The following is a 20,873-nucleotide window of genomic DNA, read 5'->3' on the forward strand; positions in this document are numbered from 1 at the left end:
TGATGACTACCGTATAATCTCATTAAGCTATCACCAGGTAATTATGATGATAATTGTTTTTGTTATTTGATCTATCTACGTGGCTTTACCGAAAGACCCAAGAATAGTTAATTATCATATTGATAATTCTATTAGTGAGTGGCAGGATGCACTCGCGTGATTATAAAGATTATTTATCCTACGTTTGTCGCCCCCTACCGTCTCTATAAATTATAAACTTTCCTCATAACTTCGCTGCTATGAGGAAATTAACAACGTTACGGTCACGTTGCAAAAATGGGTTTAATCGTTTAAAAGGTAAGCATATGCGCAAGTTAAACCAAGACGGGTCAAATACATCTCACAATTGCTATCTATTTAATTACACGGTATTTGTAACTTTTTTTTGTTTAGTTATTACAATAAATTGAAATCAATCAAATTGCGGTATCATTTTTTTTGGTACAACATTTTTACAGGACCACGAGGGGGTTCTTCGTATTGTTTGTTTTTGTGTGTATACAAATATTAAGTCCATAAATAACCAGAGGGTACGAACGCCAAGTTTAATGTAACAAAAACCTAAAGGCAGTATTGTAAACAACACGTAATGAAAAAACGGCATTGAGAAAGTATTGACCCGAATGGGATTCTCATTGATTTTATTTAATTTATTTTGGTATAGCCCTGTGAGCCATGCGGCTCTTGAATCGGGTGCAACTTGCAACAAAAACAAAAACGTGAACAAGAAAAACATCTTAAAGTGACTACAACGTTAAGGCGAAGTCCTCTGGTGCGTGGCGGGGGGGGGGGGAATTATATAATTTTCTTTTGCCAGGAAAACTATTACATTTGTAACCGTAGTTATTGTAATGTTCGTGGAAATACTAATACGTAAAACCTAATGAAACGCTAGTGCTTACAAACGTGAGTGTAAATACCCACTTTTCAAAACGTCAGTATCTGTAAAATTACGTACTTTACAATTGCGGGTTGTCTTGTACTTTACGAATAATACTGCCGACATAATAATCGTTTAATTTTCGGCGTTTATTTGTTAATGTTAAGCGGTTGTCTAACCATCGTGTGGCCGTACAGCAAGAAGCTGTTGGATATTCGGGACACCTTTTAACTATATGTCATTTACAAATTTTTTTAACGAATAATGATCTTGTGACACATTTTGCAGGGGTCCGTAGTTGTGTCCGTTGTCAACATCTTAGACACTAAACTGAAAATGTCTCCCAAATTATTATTTTTAATCCTTAGTTTCAGTTTCTCGTTTATTTTTTTTTTTATATAATTAGAATAATTATTATAGCCCAGGCCGAAATCGACCAGAATGTGTGTGTGTGTGTGTTTTAGATCTAGAGAGCTAAGCAGTTCTTGAGCCTGGCTGCCACTTGCGTAACATACCACCATGCACTTCGCTTTGTTGTAATAGGGCTATGTTGCGAGCAACAGAGAGTAGTGCAGAAAGATACATTGTATTGTACTAATGCTCCCATGTCTATGCTCCCCCCACCACCACCACCACCAAACCATCCTGAATTATGTTCAAATAACCCACAAACAATCGCCCGTGCGTGTGGGGTCGATTTAAAACCACAAATGCCCTTTTTTTAAGAGAGGCATTTCTGAAATGGCTCTTTAAGTTGCTGAAGTGCATTCAAAGTACTCTTGTAAAATCTTGATTTGAAGCTTTCATAAACTGCAGGAATCCATACTCTTTGTTTCTTTCGGTAAAGTCACGTAGGTAGGTATAAAATAAAAGTCGTGATTTATTTTATACCTACGTGACTTTACCCAAAGAACCAAAGAGTATACAGTAAAACCTTGGATTGCGAGTAACTTGGTCTGCGAGTGTTTTGCAAGACGAGCAAATTTTATAAATAAATATTCATTGATGAGCGAGCGAGGTCTTGCAATACGAGTAGTAGCACGTATACGCTTTGTCTGCCGAGCGTCACGTTTCCACAACTGATATACGAGTGCTTTGATATACGAGTGCTTTGGATTACAAACACGTTTCTCGGAACGAATTATGCTCGCAATCCAAGGTTTTACTGAAGATATATACTCTTGTAAAGCTGATTTTTTTTTTATTCAGATGGTGCCTTGTTTCATACTTGTCAACCACTTATCAGTGCCTACCTTATTTCAGACCAATTCAGACATTTGGTCACCCCGTGCCCTTATAAATCTCAACGTTCATCCTACAAAGTCCTCATCACAAGGGAGAAACACAAAGAAATAGACAAAAACAAATATTTTGCCCGCTGTACACGATATGGATCTGAGAACTCGATTACCCCTGTACAAGAATACGGGTAAACCGTATGGGTCGACGACTATGTTGTTTGAAAAGGTTTTACCCTTTTAACTGGCACAAAAAAACTGACACCTTTATTCAAGGCATCATGTTTGCAATAACCAAATTCAAGGACAGTGCATATTATTATCAGAGTTGTCTCTTTTTTGTTTGCATTTTGACTGCTTGTGTTGTGGTTATTGCAAACATGATGCCTTGAATAAAGGTGTCAGTTTTTGTGCCAGTTAAAAGGGTAAAACCTATTCCTATATCTTGTTTCTGGCAAAGGAGGTCTCATAATGACTATGCTGTTTGTTGTATTTCCAGTAAACTTGCAAGATGTTCGGGATGAACGCACCGAAATCATGCCGCACGTACGGGAGGAAAAAAATCCGACTCTCGGTGCCCAACAACTCTGACACGGGGATCTTCAACAGCTCCCCTGTGCCTGCCGACGAAGGTGCAAACGGTGGAGTTTTTATTTTAGTTTATACCTATGTGCCTTTACCGAAATAAAACTTCAAATCTAGATAGGTTTGTTCAAGGAAGCACCCCACCATTCTGTGAACTAAGCAGAAATGTTGCCCCCCTCTCCGTTAATTTAAACAAAACCTTGCATGTGCTGTATTGGCTAAATTCCAGCTTTAATATTTTTTTATTATTAATCTGTTTGTCATGCAGGTATAAATTGCGCTCGTATGCTGCTGCCCTCTGCTGTGGTGGTTCTATAATTGCCGCTTCCGCGGATTGAGTACCGTAATCCGTTCGGATTTCTCTTTGCACTGCTCTGCACGACATCCGATTTGGATACGCCCGTCTCGTGACCATGATGCTGATGGCACAAACAGGTCCCACCACCACCACCTACCGTAGCATCGGCTTCTAAGATGCTACCATCAGTTTCTCCAGATGGCAGCTATTGCTGAAATTTTTGACACGCAGTAGAGGCCGACCGGAATTCGGTTTCGGCACCGAAAGTTGGCAAATGGCCACGTTCGGCATAGTTTCGGTTTCGGCCGAAAGTAAATTTTTAACTTTCTGGTTCCGGTTTCGGCCGAAACTGATATTGACTTTCAGTCGTCAACCGAAGATCTATTTTTAGAATATAACGCTAGTGCTAAGTCTATCAGCCGGTCAGTCGGTGCACGGCAATCCTATGCGATAGGCTGCATACATACACACGTACACACATACACGTATACACGTACACACGTAAACACGTACACACACGTATACACACATATACACGTACACACACGTCAGCAGCAGCTTGCGAGCGAGGTGACAGACGCAACCATGTCCTGGTGCCGTCAATAAATGACGTCACGCACCTAGGGGGGCGACTGCGGAGCGATTGGCGCGCTGCGCTACGAACCCGGCGGCCCGAGTTCGATTCACGCTCACGGCCGGTGACGATTATTTGAACCGGTCCTGGGCCTCCCCTAGGTCGACTCAACCTCAAACGAGTAAGTGGTGTGGTATGTCAACATCGCCACTGGGGAGACAAAGGCGGCCGGCCGTGGTGAATCCAAGTCCCGGGCGAAGCCGGGTAGTAAAGCTCGTATTTCATAAATCTTGTGTTCGGTAACTTCGATTATATACCTTTCTGTTTCGGTCTTGGTCGAAATTGAAGTTAAACTTTCGGTTTCGGCCGAAAGTCAATTTTTACTTTCGGTTTCGGTTTCGGCCGGCCTCTAACACAGGTTACAGCCTCATTCTTTATAAGTGTAACACGATTTAAAGCTTTCGTGACTGCAATGATTAATCTTCTTTGGTTCTTTCGGTAAAGTCACGTAGAATGAGAATAAAATACCAGACAGTCTCGTCCCTTCACCTGATGAAGGCCGCTTGTGTTGTGGCCGAAACGTCGTGAGAATATTATTGTGTTATTTTATTTTATCAATTTATTATTTTATTCTCATTCTACGTGACTTTACCGAAAGAACCAAAGAAGAAGTGTAACACGCTCCTTTTACCGACTCTCAGATCAATGACCATCAGGCAGTCCGTGTGCTCAACCAAATGAGCTATATAAGTAAATATATAAATGCTGCTTTCTTGTATCGCTGCTTTTATGAATGCTCATGAAAGTTAACGAAGAATGTATTTTTTGTCCTGTGATGCAGTGTTTTCCACAGTGAATAATAATAGGAGCCTCACACCGATACACGAGGACCAAACCCTTCAGTCATTTAAACCCGCTCCACATATAAGCACCTCTATAAGGTAAGCTATGCATTGCACGATACGTGCTTCGAGTACGCTTTTAAATTGACCGTTTCACAATATTCCTTAACTTAAATGGCAAGGTAATGCTTTGCAAAACGAGATCTGTAATGAATAATGCATTACATTTTTCAGTGGGGCAGTTCTGTGTGTTGGCAAAACACTCCATCTGTGGAGCCCATCAAGCTGTGGATTCTTGAAGCTTTTTAGAAGGGGAACTTTCCCTTTGTCAATTCTGTATCAAAAATATCAAGCTGGCACTTTCCCAAAGTGATATTGGTATTAAAAAACACACATTGGTGAGAAAGAGAGGGACTAATAATTGCAACTTTGGAAGAACCCGTGTAGATTGGATTTGATTTTAAAATTGCACCTGCATTTAAAGAGACTCTTCAAACGAGTATAACAAGACCTTCGGCCTCTGCTTGCCTCCAGGCAGCCCATGACAGTAGGAATTTGATGAAAATTGCGATTTACAACAGGCGCCTGCAGTGATTTCAACACGTTTTATCAGTGTAACGAGAGGCGAAAGTTGAGTCACGCCCCTGGCTTCCCTCTGGTGTCGGTTATAGCTGGTGGGACCGGTTTTAGCAGTACAGGGTCACCCGCGTTAGGGAAGATGCGCCTTTACGGAAATCCTCCCATAAATCACGTAAATATATATGCGGAAACGTTTGCAAGTGCAAATAGTGCAGCGTTACGTAATTATTTTCCTTTTGTATAATTACGTAATTGGTGGTTTTCTGTACAGTATGTACTGTGTGTGTTAAAGTGCACGTGGCCTCTCACAGGCGTCGTGGTGACGTCGCCGTCATTTAGTTGCGAATGGCGGGTGTTGGTATTGGTGTATGTGAATAATTTGATTCCCCCTCACGGACAACATCGGTGACAATATTCTAAATCGGCCCTGGGCTCCCCTTTGTCGACTCGGCCTCAAACGAGTACCTGGTGCGGTACGTATAAACATCGCCACTGGGGAGACAGAAGCGGCCGGGCGTGGTGCTGGCCACCCCACCCCCTCGTGTGCCGTGCCGGCCTTAATAGGTGCTTGCTAACAGCACTTTCCCCAACAGTCTGAGGCTATATGGGGGGTCCTTTGTCTTTGTATGTGACGTCTAGACCTATCCGAATTCACGGTAAACATTCGGAAGTGACTGCTTTCTGTTAATTAATATTACAATTAATAATTGAATACAGTATATTCCATTAGTTTAATTATGGGTCGTGTTAGGGTAGATATTTGATTTAAATGAAAGAATCCTAAGAAGTGCAATGTATATGCACAGTGATACGACGCAGGTGGCGACCAGAAAACGGACAGTGCGATGCAGCACTGAGAGAAAACGGTAGGGGAGGCACAACTTTCCAGATATGGGATTTCATCTTGGTTTTGGGAGAAAATGTATTAAGTTTCCGACATACGGAAAATTATGGTTACAGATATTTATCGGGAACCAAACCCTTTCGTAACCCGGGGACTGCCTGTTTGGGTGTGGGGAAGCCCAATTATGCAAATTTACCAGCTATAAAAGGGTCACCAAAGAAAAGGGTTGAGGGGGGGGAACCAGCTACCAGCAAGAAGGTCTGATGATCCACTGCTGGAGTGTGGAGCAACTACACACACGGCTGCAATCGTCTCAAGCTGCCCCAGAAGCCTATGAGTGCTGTACCTGGGGCTGAGTGCTGAGGTGTGGATGCAGTCTCTACTGCTGGAGTGCGGGAACTCGCCACGCCAAGAACAAGGACATCAATAGCTGCAAGGGCCTCCTCGGCTTCAATCAATTTGAGTGCCGAATCCACCATCCCCAAGGGAGCCACCTGCTCGTCCTACCGCTGAAGTGTGGAGACACCACACCAAGGGAGGCAGCAGTGCTCTTGCTGCTGGAAGGTGGACACACCACCGAGGGAGCCACCAGTGCTCTACCTACTGCTAGACTGGAGACGCCACACCCAAAGAAGGGACTGAAGCTCTGCATATTGCTAAAGGCTGACTATTAAGAACTGGTATGCGCAGGACTGCGAGTCCTTGTAAACGGGCGTGCCGGTGGGTGCATATGAGGGATTGAGTCGTTCGGTTGCATGTGTAAGGATAGTACGGGGCCTAGTGGCCGTAAATAATGATTGCAGCGATGAGGACAGGCAGGGTTAAGGGAGGCAACTGGGTGAGGAGTCAGCGTGGGGGTGGAGATGGAACCCCCGAGGTGTTATAGTGAGGCAGATGAAATCTCCGACAGGTGAGTTTGGGAAAAGGTACGTGGCAGAGCCGAGGGGGGAATGAAAGGCAGCGCGGAGTGGGGCTTGAGGCTGCCGTGGGGGGAGTCGGAGTCCGGATCGTCGTCGCTGTCATCGCTGTAGATTGTCCTCGTCCTGGAAGGCTACAACGACAGCTCCTATATAGTCAGCCAGCTGTGTAGGGAACATCATGTAGCCGCTACTTAATTGCCCAGTGTAATATAGTCAACCCGTGTCCATCTTAAGAGACATCAAATCGGGTGGACTTTTATAATATATAACTTAAGAAACAGCGTCTCAGAGTGCTATATTACACATATACAAACGGTTTATTTTTCTTTATTAAGTTCCATACCGAGCACACTAGTCAAAAAAATACTTGTTGGGGTTCTGCCTATAAGTGTGCATGAAAGGTAGCATCTATAAAAGTGTGGCAAAACGACATTCGCCAAGGAATCGCACTCCCCATACACCCTGCAACTATTCTGAATCGTTACAAGCATCTTGTTAAGCTCAATGCATTATTCTAAGCCAACGTCTCCTCTTACAGGAGCAGGTCTTCACTGCAAGAAACCAACACAAAGACAACTGTATGTTTTTATACTTTGTCAACCTCTTGTCAAAACTCGTGTAATTCCCTCGTGGGAGGCTTCACATCAATGCAACTTACAATAGCCTTTGGAGAGCATCATGGGTCTGACATGACGTTGCAGCACTATCTTAAACGTGCATTCGGCCCAAAATATTGGGATGTACCTCTTCAAATTACATTTCAAAACACCAACTGTGCTAACACTGAATATGCATGTGTCCATATTTTCCAAAAAAATATTTAAACTTTAGAACATTTTCATTTTACCATATACAGCAGAATTGCAACATTTTCCATGGTACGAGGAGATTGTCAGTGAACAAAGTACTAACAAACGTGGGTTCCACTGGTTTTGCTGTGTGCATGGTAAAAGAAAAGTGTACTTTCATACAATGGTCTCAATCCTCTCCTGAGGTAATTGCTGTCATGTTCCTACCTGGTTGTGTAACTTTATAAAATGTATGTTGTATGCATTTTGTCCTTTGCTCATGACACCTGTTGGTTTACTTTTTTTAAAGTTATGAATATTTTTTTTCCCAAAGGATTCGGCCAGAGACGTGGAAACTGTGGAAAGCGGTGAGGATATAGTTTTTTCTTGTATCATCCATTTATCACCTACACAAAATAAATATAATTGCTTCAAACCATACAAAAATAGTGTTATCTGTTAGATAAGTGTTTTGAGCAATTTACTGACTAAAGTAAGACCATGCATCAGCCTTTTTAATAGTAAAAAAAACAGTTGGCTGGATTTATTATTAACTGTCCTGTAAAATGTGAGGTCTCTGATTTGACTGATCACCATGTTAGTGTTATAGATAATATCACAGGTTATGCCTCTAATTCTATCCCTCCTGACGAATGGAGACCAGCTTATAATACAGAGGGTAATACGTGTAACCCCCGATATGTATTGTCATAAGAGTTTTGTTTGTTCTAGATTTAAAGCTTTCGTGACTGCAAGGATCCATACTCTTTGGTTCTATTGGGTAAAGTCACGTAGGTAAAAAATAAAATAACAAAAATCACGACGTTTCGGCCACAACACAGGGACTAGACTGTCTGGAGGACAGCGCTGGAGTGAAAAAAGGCCACGCTCAGATCACGACCTTTAAGCTTTTTGAGGAAGGTCAGCGTCTCGATGAGCTGTGACTTCTTGTCCCGTTGTCTGTTAAAAGCTCTAACAGATAGGTGAAAGCCCTCCCCATAGAGGTTATCAATTCTAGATTTAAAGCTTTCGTGACTGCAAGGATCCATACTCTTTGGTTCTATTGGGTAAAGTCACGTAGGTAAAAAATTAAATAACAAAAATCACGACGTTTCGGCCACAACACAAGCGGCCTTCATCAGGTGAAGGGACGAGACTGTCTGGAGGACAGCGCTGGAGTGAAAAAAGCCACGCTCAGATCACGACCTTTAAGCTTTTTGAGGAAGGTCAGCGTCTTGATGAATTGATAACCTCTATGGGGAGGGCTTTCACCTATCTGTTAGAGCTTTTAACAGACAACGGGACAAAAAGTCACAGCTCATCGAGACGCTGACCTTCCTCAAAAAGCTTAAAGGTTGTGATCTGAGCGTGGCTTTTTCACTCCAGCGCTGTCCTCCAGACAGTCTCGTCCCTTCACCTGATGAAGGCCGCTTGTGTTGTGGCCGAAACGTCGTGATTTTTGTTATTTTATTTTTTACCTACGTGACTTTACCCAATAGAACCAAAGAGTATAGTTTTGTTTGTGATGTTAATACAAAATATGTAACTTGGTTTACGTAACTTGGTCTGTATTAAGATGCACACATTCATGCTCTTCTGCACAAAACTTTAAAAACACGCACAATGGTCCCTGTAGAGCCATCAATCCCAAATCGCCATGCATTAAAGACAACAAATGCACTTAAACACTTCCTACAACTTCTGAAAGACAGACTGCACCAGATGGATACACACTGCATCGTCACAGAACACCCGAATATGGCGGCTTTACAACTTCCATCAGAATTTGTGCTTCTGACGTTGCAATAGAGGACAGGTGGACTGTTCCATGCCATCTGCTTCTCTCACTTCTTGAATGCACACATCAATGTTGAGTGCTGCCCACTGTCAAATCCATAATGTGTGCAAGTATGTCAAAGAATCTGTCGTGCCTATCTTTGGCCTCAACAGATCGTGCAAGTGTGTAGCGAGTCCAACTGGGTCGCAGACGGTGTCTTGGGAGCAACACTATTTCACCAACTCAACACACAACATAACGTAACCTACACTTCGGTGTTGAATGCCCATCTAACTACGCTACGGCAGAACTAGACACGGTTCGCTATCCCGGTCCGGACCACGAGCTGGGTCCCGGACTGCATGGCTGAAGGCTTCTTCAACCCAACGTGGATCTTCGTCACCAACAACCCGAAGAACCCTGAGCCCCTCACGGGGCCCCGTTATATTGGCCTGGGCTGGGACTGGCTCCGCCCCTCGCCCCGTCCACCTTCTAGATCTCTCGAGCTCTTTCCCGAGAGCTCCTTTATACCACGTGACCGCCCAGCAGCCCCCGTCCACCGGTGGCCTCCCTCCAATATCATCCGGTCATGTGTTGGCAGGTCAACCAGCGTATCATGCCCCATCGTAACCGTGGCTGGCTGACACTCCCTCTCGCTGCCTCACCGGGAGCCCGCACCGCACACTGTACGTGGTGCCTCCGCGCTGACCAGCGCTCACCCAAGCCCCGTTAGGGCTGGTACTACGCCCAGTAACCGGGCTGCACATAATGATAACATCCGCCGTGGCTTCGTAAGCTCGGCACCACACAGTGACATTCAGTCGCTGCAAGTGCATGATGACGTTCAACAATATCATTTTGGCATGTACATCTGCACCTAGGAATCCATATGGAGAATCCTTAACTTATCCATCCACGAGCGATACATGGAACGTTCCCAGCAAAAAGTGGGTGTGCTGCAAAGTTCGACAATGTGCCAAATTGCCCACAAATCAAAGGCCGTTATGCACTTGGCCGTGTTTACACTATACATCCCACCAATTTAGAATGCTTTCACCCCAGACTGCTTCTACATGAGGTCAAAGGTCCTGAGTCATTTGAAGAGCTGTGAACAGTTGATGGCAGAGGAGTGCACAAACTAGGCTTAACAAAATGTAAATGAGTCAGCAAACTGGTTGCCTAAAATTTGATATTGAACTTTTCATAGTCATTACACCGAAGTAGGAAGCAAACTTTGTGGATCATCTGTCTACTAATTTACCATTTGGGAACAATGTATTTAACAGGAACCTTCAAACCTCCAAAGTGTCTTGTGCGCCTGCGTGGCTTGATGTACAGTTATTTTATTTTTTACCTACGTGACTTTACCCAATAGAACCAAAGAGTATGGATCCTAGCAGTCACGAAAGCTTTAAATCTAGAATTGATGTACATTGTGGTGTTTTTCTCCACAGAGGAAACGTACCTAAGCTCGTATATGACGCTGCCGTCTGGGGTCTCCACCTTCTTAAACCAGCTGCAAAGTGACATGATGATAAGCTCCTCCCTGTCCACGGACGATACACTGCAAAGGGAGGACAACGCCTCAGATTTAGACTGCACCATCACAGAAACAATGCGGAAAGAAGGGCATGCCACACGTGAGATTATTGTCAAGTTCATTAGCACTCTTGTCAACGCACTCCAGTTTAGTTTGGTGTAGTTAGTTTTCCTTAGTTAAATTATTTGAATGGACATGTTTCCTCGACTATGCGTTGCACTCTGTTGCAATAACTTGTATAATTCTGATGTATGTGTGGGCTTGTGCTTTCGTGCATATTTTGTAAGTGGCACAGCTCTTTCCAGTGGATTTTAATAACGTCATTATTTTACTCTGTATTTTGAACTTCTTTGTAAATGCACCCTCGTATAAAGACACGGTTAATATTATTAAAGTTAACAAGCGATTGTACGATAACGTGACAATGTAATTTGGTGAAAATACAATTTTTTGTCTTGGGACAGATTATGCGGATGTGGAGGACATTGTAGAGACAGAGGTCCTAGGCGAACCTGAAGCGGACCAAATTGGTGTGAGCACAGCAGACTTCAACTTTATACAGTCTACAATGATCAACAGCAGCTGTCCACTGGGCACCATCAACATGGGCCTGCCTGAGGATATTTCAGAAATCTATGGTTGGTGCCAAGTCTGGATACATTTTTCTGTTTTCAACGGTGTTTCAAATGTAACAACACTATCTTGCCTTTAAAAAAAATCTATATACTTGGGTAGCTGTGTGGCTCAGCGCTGAGTTTGTGCTGCTGAGTGTTCGATTCTTTGTTTTAATCACCTGCACTTTAACTAGGTGGGTTCTCAAGTGTTGGGAGTTTATGGTTGCAGTCTGATAACCAGTGACTTCACACAAAATAGAATTTAAAACGTTGGTTGATTTTTATTAACTTAAAATACAGCAACAATCTCATAGCAGATCGTGTAGGAAAGTGAGTAATCCTTGTGTAAAAAATAAAAGCCACTTTCAACAAGTCCTGTGCTTCCGTAGGTCATTCTGACACGAGAAACAATGCAATGTAACATTTCCGAAAGGATTCCTCAATACAATTTGTGATATACTGCTATTGATGACTAATATACAACAAATTACATTTGACAAGCAAGCCTCAAAGTAAAGGAAACTGATGGTGGAGGACCCATATAGCATTTTTCATGAATATACCTAATAGAAGAAATACCTTGCTCGTGGTGAATGGTTGTGGGAAATATTTACCCTGCGCCAGGTGGCACGGTGTTGGCCAAAGCAGCTCTCAATCGGAAGGTTGTAAGTTAAATTCCTGTTTGGGGGTTGGCAAAGCCTATTTCCCCTCCCAGGATTAATACAACGAGTGCTGTCTTGTGGATTACCTTTTGGTTGTCTTATCGATGCCTCCTGCTATAAACCTTCTTTGGCATTTTCTACCACGGGTTCAGGGCAGTAAATAGTCGCCACCTATGCTCTTTTGAGCAGGGTATCGTTGACTGCACATTTGAATCCTCTATATGTAATTGTGTCGCGTACAATTGCTTACGTGAAATATGTACACGTATGAAGTCTGTTATAAAATGTGCCTTTTATAGATTCTAGGATCGGAAAGAAAAAACGCTCCACTTGTGTGAAAAAGACAAGTCTCAGGTATGGAGAGTTCATCTAACATGTGCACTAAGACTGCACAGGGTAAATGCATTATGCAATACTTTGTCAGTTTGGTTTTAAGAAATGTGATTAAATCTGCCTTGGTGTACATTTTTCTTAGTTAAAATTATCTGGGGAGGATATTCTGATGAAAAATGTGAAGTGCAATCGTGATTGGTAATGACAATGCACTTTTTTTGCTATTTGCCTATTTAATAACCATGTATATTTGTCAAGTAAATCTGGTACATCCATTGTCATTTTAAAAGATAAATGTTTTACTTTAAAGTTTGGTGCAATGGGTGTGCAGTAATCGTAGAATGTTTTTTTTAGCAAGGAAAGATCTTTGACTAGGACCAAGGCAACACTGAATGAATCGTCTGCACATATTTCAACATCTTTTTCAGGTATGTGCTTTAAATATCACTTAAGAATTCAAACATTAACTTTTCAGCACTATGTGATGTAGTTTCCACTGGCTCCACCCCACTACAATCCAGATTTGTATTCCACATTTGACCAAGTTACACATTTATACAAAGGAACAATTTGTCCAAATGTCACAAGTGAAGAAACGAGGAACAACGTGACTTTACCAAAAGAACCAATAATATGAATCGCTGCAGTCACGAAAGCTTTAAATCAATATGCGTAATTACTTCAAAAAGCTAGGTCAGGGAGTTATTCACTGACATAGCTTTCAATTAATTGCGTTAATGATTTGCAAGGTTAAGATTTGTGCAGTACATATTTGTTTAAACGAGACAACATTTTATTATTAGAACGATTAACTTTACTTGTAGTACACCACTGAAAGGGGAACACAATAAAGCATGTAATGTATGGAAAAAGAACAAGGGGGCGAGAGAATGCAAAATACAAAATAAAAGGATGGGACCAAAGTGGTCAGGAAAGATGAGGATCGGGAGTAAGACACTACACAAAGGCCTCAACACTGCATGGAGTTTTCGCAAGCAGAGGGGGGAGATTATGAGTGGGGGTGGCTACAAGTCCAGTTTTTTTATGGGAGGCTTGAGCTGATTTAGTTCAACGGTTATGCATAGGTTTTCATAGTTGTGCCATGTACATCTTTGTTTTCGGGTTGTCTGTTTTTGGCATTAACCCCAATATTTCTATATACATCCGTAACTTTTTCAGGAACTTCATCTCTAATAAAAAAAAGAGCAATTGTCTCAAGCGCCTCTGTCCACAATCTTCATCTCTGATATGCATTATGGCAATTGCTCAAAGTCGCCTACTTATACCATTTTATAGCGTTTTGTGGCAGTTTTGACAAATGTGCAGTTTTTGTTATCTGTGCTAATGCACTACTGCCAACGCAGTATCACAAGAAAGATGTTTTGAGAAGTTGCTTTAAACAACTTTCCAATGCAGTCTCTGAAATGTTATGTTAAGCCACAAGATGGCGCTTGCAAATTCCTCACCTGTTAAGAAAAGTAAAATATATATTTCATTTAAAATGTGTTGCAGGGAAAAAAGTTTACAGACTGGGAAACCTGAACGTGTCGTCGAGTGTCTTGGTGAAAAAAACTCTGAAATCTGCTCTGACAAATCCAAACAACGAAGCCACTCGACACACACCTAAGGTGCTTATGTACTCTCAGAAAACATCTTGCGATTACGTTTCATAATAAAAGTCACTTAACATTTGTCCCTGTTTCATTGTGGGCAAAACACAGGCATACTTGACTCAAGATCGGGTGATTTTTTTTATCAATATCAGGTCACCATGGTTTATTATGTTGATCCCGCAACACCTCCATCCTTTTGGATCTTCGTTGCAAAGTCGACACCCTCTGCTTACAATTTATGCATTTGACCTCTGGGTGTCACTCCAATACCTGTCTTAAACACAACCCCCATGATAGTCACGATATTGAGGGCTTCATCAGTGGATTGTGCAAGGGCTGTAAATTATTATTTGCTATTAAAGGCAATGTAAAACAGCTATATTTAGAAGTTTAATTACTATAAAAATATATGCATTGATAGCACAATGACGCTAAATCCAATATTTGTATAGACTGAGAAATTGCCTTCTTCTTTTACCAATGAATTATTGAATTAATTTAAGTAAAATGACAATGGCAGATACAAATGTGGCTCGATGTACTGATGAGATTATATAGATATTATAAGTAGTGCACGACCATGGAGCTGTGTGGTCGTGCATAGTTGTCCTCAACTGAGGTGGAATTGGCAATTTGTTTTTATATGACATTTGGAAAACATCCAACAGCTAATTAACAAGGTGCCATGATAAGTTTGGAATAGCTAATCGGTGTCTTTACCTGTGCATATTAAATGTTCTACCCGTGTATATTATGGGTTGTATCCTCCCTATGATCCACCAAACAATACGAAAATTCCCAAAATAATAAATATCAAAGCATTCATAAAATCCAGTGAGTCTTTCCCAGCTTAAAATGTTGTGTTACTCTAAAACAGGGTTATTCAGTTGGTGGCCTACAGGCCAGACTTAGCCCAGAAAATACCTTGGAATGGCTTGTGGAGAGATGTGTTTTGCCAAGACATAAAGATAAACCAATTTAGTAAAATGGAAGTGAGACACAACAAGAGACCTGAAAATGAATGGTACAGATTCATGGTCCGATATATAGATGTTATGATGTGACATAACGTCTATACACAATGCTATGATGTTACTTGACTTGTCATCACATGCCAATTTCACTTTGGCTCTCCAGATAATCTAATTTAACCCTGATCTAGGATGATGAATTAATGTTATGGTCCTAAAACAAATAATGTGGTGGTTGTGGTGTATTACTAGCCGACGTGCAGTGAAGCGCTAGAAGAAATGAGCAAATCCAAATCTTCTGTCATCGCCAAGCACGTTTCGTTCAGACAGCCCATAGACTGCACCTTTCCGACTAACGAGGTCACATCCCAGTCCTTGCAGGTATTTAATGCTTATTCCTATCCACACGTATGTTTTCATCCCCTTTTTTCCTTAAGTCTTCTTAGCTTGCTTTTGTGCTTTCATATGGATTGTCCTGTTTTGAATTCTCCCTGCTATTAACACTAACGTGGAATGGTGGCTCTGCAGTAAAAGGAGCGGCTCTCAATGAGACGTAAAATTGTGGTCGACTTGACCCATCATTCCTTCGGGGACGATGAGTACCACTTTTTGGAGAGGTCATCAATGGTTTTCCTAAAGGATGGACTTGCCCCCACGAAAGCAACGCGTCAATTCCACCACTGGCTCGGGGCTATAAAGGAGATGAGCAACCCCCTTAATCACTGACACTTATTAGCAGATGGTCCATAACAATGGTTATTTATTACTTATAGGTGACATGCATCTAGACACTCTGCTTCAGAAGACTGAATCCATTTGCTTTTAAGACCTCAATTATTCCTCCTGAGATTAATGTTGATTACAAACGGACTTGTTTGACATTAGCTGTCTTCTGACAATTTTTTTAAGTGTAACTTGAATTAAGAGCCTCTAACTTCTTGTTTTTTTTTAGACCAGAGACCTCTGACATTCAAATGTTTGTCCATGAGAATCGACAGTTTCGGATGGGGTAATTCGCTGTAAATAAATCACTCTACCTCCAAAAAAATCCTTTGTCACTTCAAAATGCTCAGTACTGACTAACAAGGCACTGTAGCATACAATTCAGTAAAGCAAAACTGCACATCTTTGTTATTACATTTAACTTTCCATTTCATAAAGCAAAAATCCCCAAAATGCTGTACTCCTGCAACATATAAACAATGATGTTCACTGTTTGTCCATATATCAATAGTCGCTAACAACATTTGTATTATTCGTTTTCCCCTTTTTGTGTAAATGTTGATGTGCAGGCATCGCACACAATCAAATATTTTCAGACAAAGACCAGCACACCTCAAAAGATGACCAACACTTTAGCTGTAAGTAAAACATTTAAGACATTGTAAAGTTCAGAGACAACCAGTGGGGGGTTGGCCAATGTGGATATCGATAACTGTAGATATTAGATTAATCGATGCTCCCGTGTTTTTCCTGACAGGCTGCTAGCTGGGCACCTCTCCACCCCAACAAAAACTATTGTTATTTTAGTGCTCGCATAGAGAAGTGGAAACGACAGCTGTCTTTTACATTGCAGAGCAATGGGTTCTCTAACGAGTGTTTAAATATAATTCATATATATTTTCCTGAATCCGGGGCATCTTGAATTGCTTAGAACTCTAAGATTTAGCTTTTGCCAAGTGCCGCCAACTATAATGATTTTAAGACTCCAGTCGTGTGCCGTGCACTTCATTATATCTCTGCATTGTGTGTGTGTGTGGCTGCAGCTGGACTTGTCGCCTGTGGCCCAGGAGAGCTTGAGTCAACTGGAGCCTAATCAGACTTGGGGCATTGTCAACTCGCAAGAAATTGCGCCCGACTCGCCCTCCACCAGCTCGAGCGGTATTGGGCAAGAGGTGCTGAAACTCCCATTGCATCCTTACACCACGCCCGCATGCATTTTATAGCACCGGAAAAGCATGGACCAACTTGTTGAGTGTTAATGAAAAAAGACCATTTTTATATTGCGATTATTATTTGCCATATTTTATTTTGCTGATCTGTTATTCATATTTATCGATTTATTTTGCTGTGACTTGTTGCGTGTCGGAGAAGCGGCGTTATTTTGTTGTTGATGAAACCTGATTTAAGAGCTTGTTGGCTCACAGGGTAATTCAAAATGAACTGAACTTCATAACGCTGCCCTAAAAGAGGAAAACTGTACAATAGGTGACGTTTTAGGCAATGGTCCTTCTTTCATAGCAGAGGGACAGTGGGCAAGTAACAATTGGAAACGACATTACATACCACTGAGCCACTAGGTCACCACAAGTGGGTTTTAAAATCTTGTTCCTAATGGTGACAACTGTTCTGTCAAAAAGCTACTGATGATTGCTATTTTGATTCGGTACTTGCCTTGATGGTACTCGTTTTCAAACTATAACGATATTTGTTGATGCCGTAATTTTATGGTTGGTACACGACTTGCAATCCAGAGGTCGTAAAAGTTCGCTCCCCTGGCATGGCAATTGAAACAAAAGGAAAGTTTCTTAAATCCCCATGCCTCAGTCCACCCAGCCAATACAAATGAGTACATAACAGTTGATTGGGAGGTTGCATGTGGTGGGATTAAGTGTGGGTACTTCCACCTCTTCCAAGATATCTGACCAGCATGGAAGAGTAGGCAAAGGGCTTTCTAGAGCTCCCTCCACATTTATGAGCAAACGATTGTTGGCTACGCCTTTTTCAGCTTGTCATGCATGCTCCGAGCTCTCAAGAGCTGTGCTGCATCGTGAGCCAGACGTTTGTAACAAAGAAGATGGGCCAACTCAAGCGTTTCCATGCACATGGTGGTCCAGGTGATGTAGGTAGCATACCCCGAGGTGAGTGAACAATCTTGTGCACAGGCCTTCAAAATACCCTTGAGATTGTGACATGTGCACACACACCAAGTGGCGGTGAGAGGCATAATCAACTCAAAAAAGCTCCAGGGGCCCTAAGTATCTCAAGTGGCCCCAGGAAACACGACACAAATTTAAATCCTATTAAACATTACAAGCTATTTAACATAAAGCAAGTTTATTGCTCTGACTTCTATCTTGTCTGCATCTCTCCTCAATATAGCTCTTAATTTAGTTTACATTTATCCTATTTTACTCGATCTGAAAATCTTGTCTCTTCTCTGGTCTCACTATATATCTTCTGTCATCTCACTCGGATATCAACATTTGAAAGGGGAGCCCACAAAAAATTCTGCTTGGTGCCTCAATGGGTGTAACACCACCATTGACTACAGAGTAATCAACATTTAGCTACCATGGTTAATGTCTGCAGTTACGACAATTTTGGGTTGTTCCCCGTTTTTGTTGACCATTAGCCAGTGGTGGAAGTTCCTCATTCTTATGGCAGGGTAAACCTCCATTTGGACACCACTGCTGATTCCCAATAAAGTGGTACTTGTTTTATCTACCCTAGGATGATGGGCTGAACTGATTCCAACATTTTTAAAGCTCGTGATTTCATATTGTCAAATTACCGCATGTAAGAGTAACAATGCGAGTGTATAAACTTGCGAGCGAAAACCACCATTAATCGTTACATTTCTCACGTCTACCATTACCAACAACGTGCCCTGCGACTAACATGCAATTTTAACATTTCTAGGGATAAGCGCAGTATTAATAGTATTATGCTATAGTTGACCGTTGTATCAATGTCGCATTTTATATTGTTGCAGATATTCTTTCGGAGAACTGAAAGCTGAAGAGTGACTGTAGTGTGCAAATATTAATGCACTTAAGGTTAGGTAACTGCACGATTGGTGAGCCTTGTATTTAAAATATTTTGTTGCACTTTAAGAATAGGAATAATATATAAAAAGTCTTCAAGAATTTAAAGGTTAAACTGCAAAGAATGAAAGATGCAAATTCACCATGCAGACAAACCCCTAAATGAAATTGTACCGTATTTAAATAAGCAAACCATATCATATGGTTTGTCTGGCAATAAAAAGTCAAATGTAACTCCTCTGCTCGAATTCTTACGTTATGTATGGTGCAATATCCTGGCTTGCCAGCATAATCCAGTACAGCAAAGTGTCAACTGATATATCACGTCCCTTCTGTATGGGATAGTGTTGCCCCCTTGCATCCCTGGGTTTTCTGCAGATGCTCTGGTTTCCTCCTACATGTATAAATACTAATTGGCTGAATTTTTTTTTTAGCAGCATTCTAGCTAGTCTGTGGTCCCTCGGCGATTGTGCGATTTACAATTACAATTAACGGTGCTGTATGAAATTAATCCATTAGATTTGTTTTGATTTTAAAATGGTCATTTAAATTACTCAATTGTGTAGTGAGTTCAACTGAGTTGCAGACGTACTCTTTGGAGGCAACACATTAATTAACACCAACACACGGGGTAACTGCCCCTTAACAGAATAACAACCTGTGGTGGTGACCAACCGGGCTAACTACACTAATTACTCCGTAACTAGCTACAAAGGACCGGACCACAGCTTGGGTCCCGGTCCACGTGCTGGACACTCTGTAGGACGTAGAACGTAGATTTCTTCAGAATGAACAACGCCGGTCCCTCTGGGGGACCCGGCTTATTACCTCTGTGACGTGGCCAGCTCCGCCCTTGGCCACGACCACCTTCTAGAACCCTCGAGCAGGATCTCGACCCTGACAAGTGACCACCCCTAGCTCCTACTTGGGGTCCCTGTGTAGACTTAACCGGTCACGCGTCCTCTGGGGCCAACTAGGGTGCCACGGCTTATATGAACCCCATTTCCATGGCCGGCACTCCCAAACCCGATCCTGTTGGGGCCAGCACTGCACGCCGAGCGTGGTGCCATCCAGCGCTATAGATCAGCGCTCACCGAGCCCCTCTAGGCCCGGTACTGCACCCACATCCAAGTGGTGTCTGCGATGTCGCGACACCACACGCCGTGCCTCTTTAGGGCCGGCACCACAGTGACATACGGCGACGTCACTACAATTGTATTAAATATTTGTAATTGTATTATCTTGGAATGCTTCATTACGGGTCCTATCAATGTATTTTTGGATGTAGGCCTCCCTAAGACATTACCATCTCTCATTCCTGGAAAGATTCATTGAATCAATGTTTCCAGAGGCTCTTTCTTGGAATATTTGCCCCAATTCCTTTTTCGGGCACTTTCTCCCGCCCCTTCCCACCCGCGTGAGGGGAAAATAATAGTTGAAGACTATCCACACGTGATGGAACAAAATGCGCACAGGTCGTACACCTACCTGCTCTCGCACAGGAACAGTCCAATCGTCCATGCAGGTGGGTGTCTCACACAGGGAGGGTGCTTCTCTCTGCATGATCCACAAACCGATTGCGTCAGTTGGTGAATTTCAGGTGTGCGTTGCCATCCACACATGGATACAATAATGAACGCTGGCACGGGTTTCTTCCATCTTGTGCAAAAGAGCAGGGAATGAACATCAACACTATATTTGAAAACACTGCCTATAAATGTCGACGATAAAAAAATGTATTCCCCATAAATGTTAATGTAGTATTTAACACCAATAATGTAACTGCTCATGATCAAATCACCTTTCATGTGCTCAATCTCATCCAGATCAAGTCCCTGGATCACAGGCTTGTCAAGATTAACACATTTCGAACTCCTGGCAAGAAAGACTCTTTAGTATGTTTTCTTTTATCCCCAAGTTCAACCTGAAATTACCTTGGACACGCCAAGAACGCAAGACTTTACCTTCCAGGTTATGCTTTGCATTGCATAGAGGCGATGAAACAAAGAAACACGCCAATCATTCCACTTGCACCACACTCCTTGCAA

The 20,873-nt window shown here is 42.2% G+C and overlaps 1 protein-coding gene across 5 annotated transcripts; it reads left to right on the forward strand.

Moving 5' to 3' along the window:
- Nucleotides 1-189: 189 nt before the first annotated feature.
- On the forward strand, nucleotides 190-19,059 carry LOC116953981 (uncharacterized). Of its 5 annotated transcripts, none has more exons than XM_076051994.1 (15): nucleotides 190-297; nucleotides 2,618-2,759; nucleotides 4,417-4,516; nucleotides 7,299-7,338; nucleotides 7,883-7,916; nucleotides 10,780-10,965; nucleotides 11,330-11,503; nucleotides 12,441-12,495; nucleotides 12,829-12,902; nucleotides 13,987-14,102; nucleotides 15,311-15,439; nucleotides 16,351-16,419; nucleotides 16,825-16,953; nucleotides 17,787-17,919; nucleotides 18,774-19,059. In XM_076051994.1, the coding sequence occupies exons 2-15, from the start codon at nucleotides 2,630-2,632 to the stop codon at nucleotides 18,791-18,793; spliced, it is 1,389 nt and encodes a 462-aa protein (XP_075908109.1). In that variant the 5' UTR covers nucleotides 190-297; nucleotides 2,618-2,629; the 3' UTR covers nucleotides 18,794-19,059. The 5 variants fall into 5 exon arrangements, with proteins under 5 accessions (XP_075908109.1, XP_032830224.1, XP_075908112.1 ...); XM_032974333.2 differs by having other exon boundaries at nucleotides 2,618-2,750; XM_076051996.1 differs by lacking the exon at nucleotides 190-297 and adding an exon at nucleotides 670-772 and having other exon boundaries at nucleotides 2,618-2,750.
- Nucleotides 19,060-20,873: the final 1,814 nt, after the last annotated feature.

Source organism: Petromyzon marinus, chromosome 53 (assembly GCF_048934315.1).
Source record: "Petromyzon marinus isolate PM22_M1 ecotype Great Lakes invasive population chromosome 53, UKy_Petmar_22M1.pri1.0, whole genome shotgun sequence".
NCBI lineage: Eukaryota > Metazoa > Chordata > Hyperoartia > Petromyzontiformes > Petromyzontidae > Petromyzon > Petromyzon marinus.

Excerpts from the sequence above, each read along its gene's own strand:
- LOC116953981 (XM_076051994.1), top strand. The coding sequence starts at position 2,630 with ATGTTCGGGATGAACGCACCGAAATCATGCCGCACGTACGGGAGGAAA. Across the intron at positions 12,496-12,828 it reads GTGAAAAAGACAAGTCTCAG|CAAGGAAAGATCTTTGACTA; the intron begins GTATGGAGAGTT and ends TGTTTTTTTTAG. Across the intron at positions 17,920-18,773 it reads TGTAGGTAGCATACCCCGAG|ATATTCTTTCGGAGAACTGA; the intron begins GTGAGTGAACAA and ends ATATTGTTGCAG.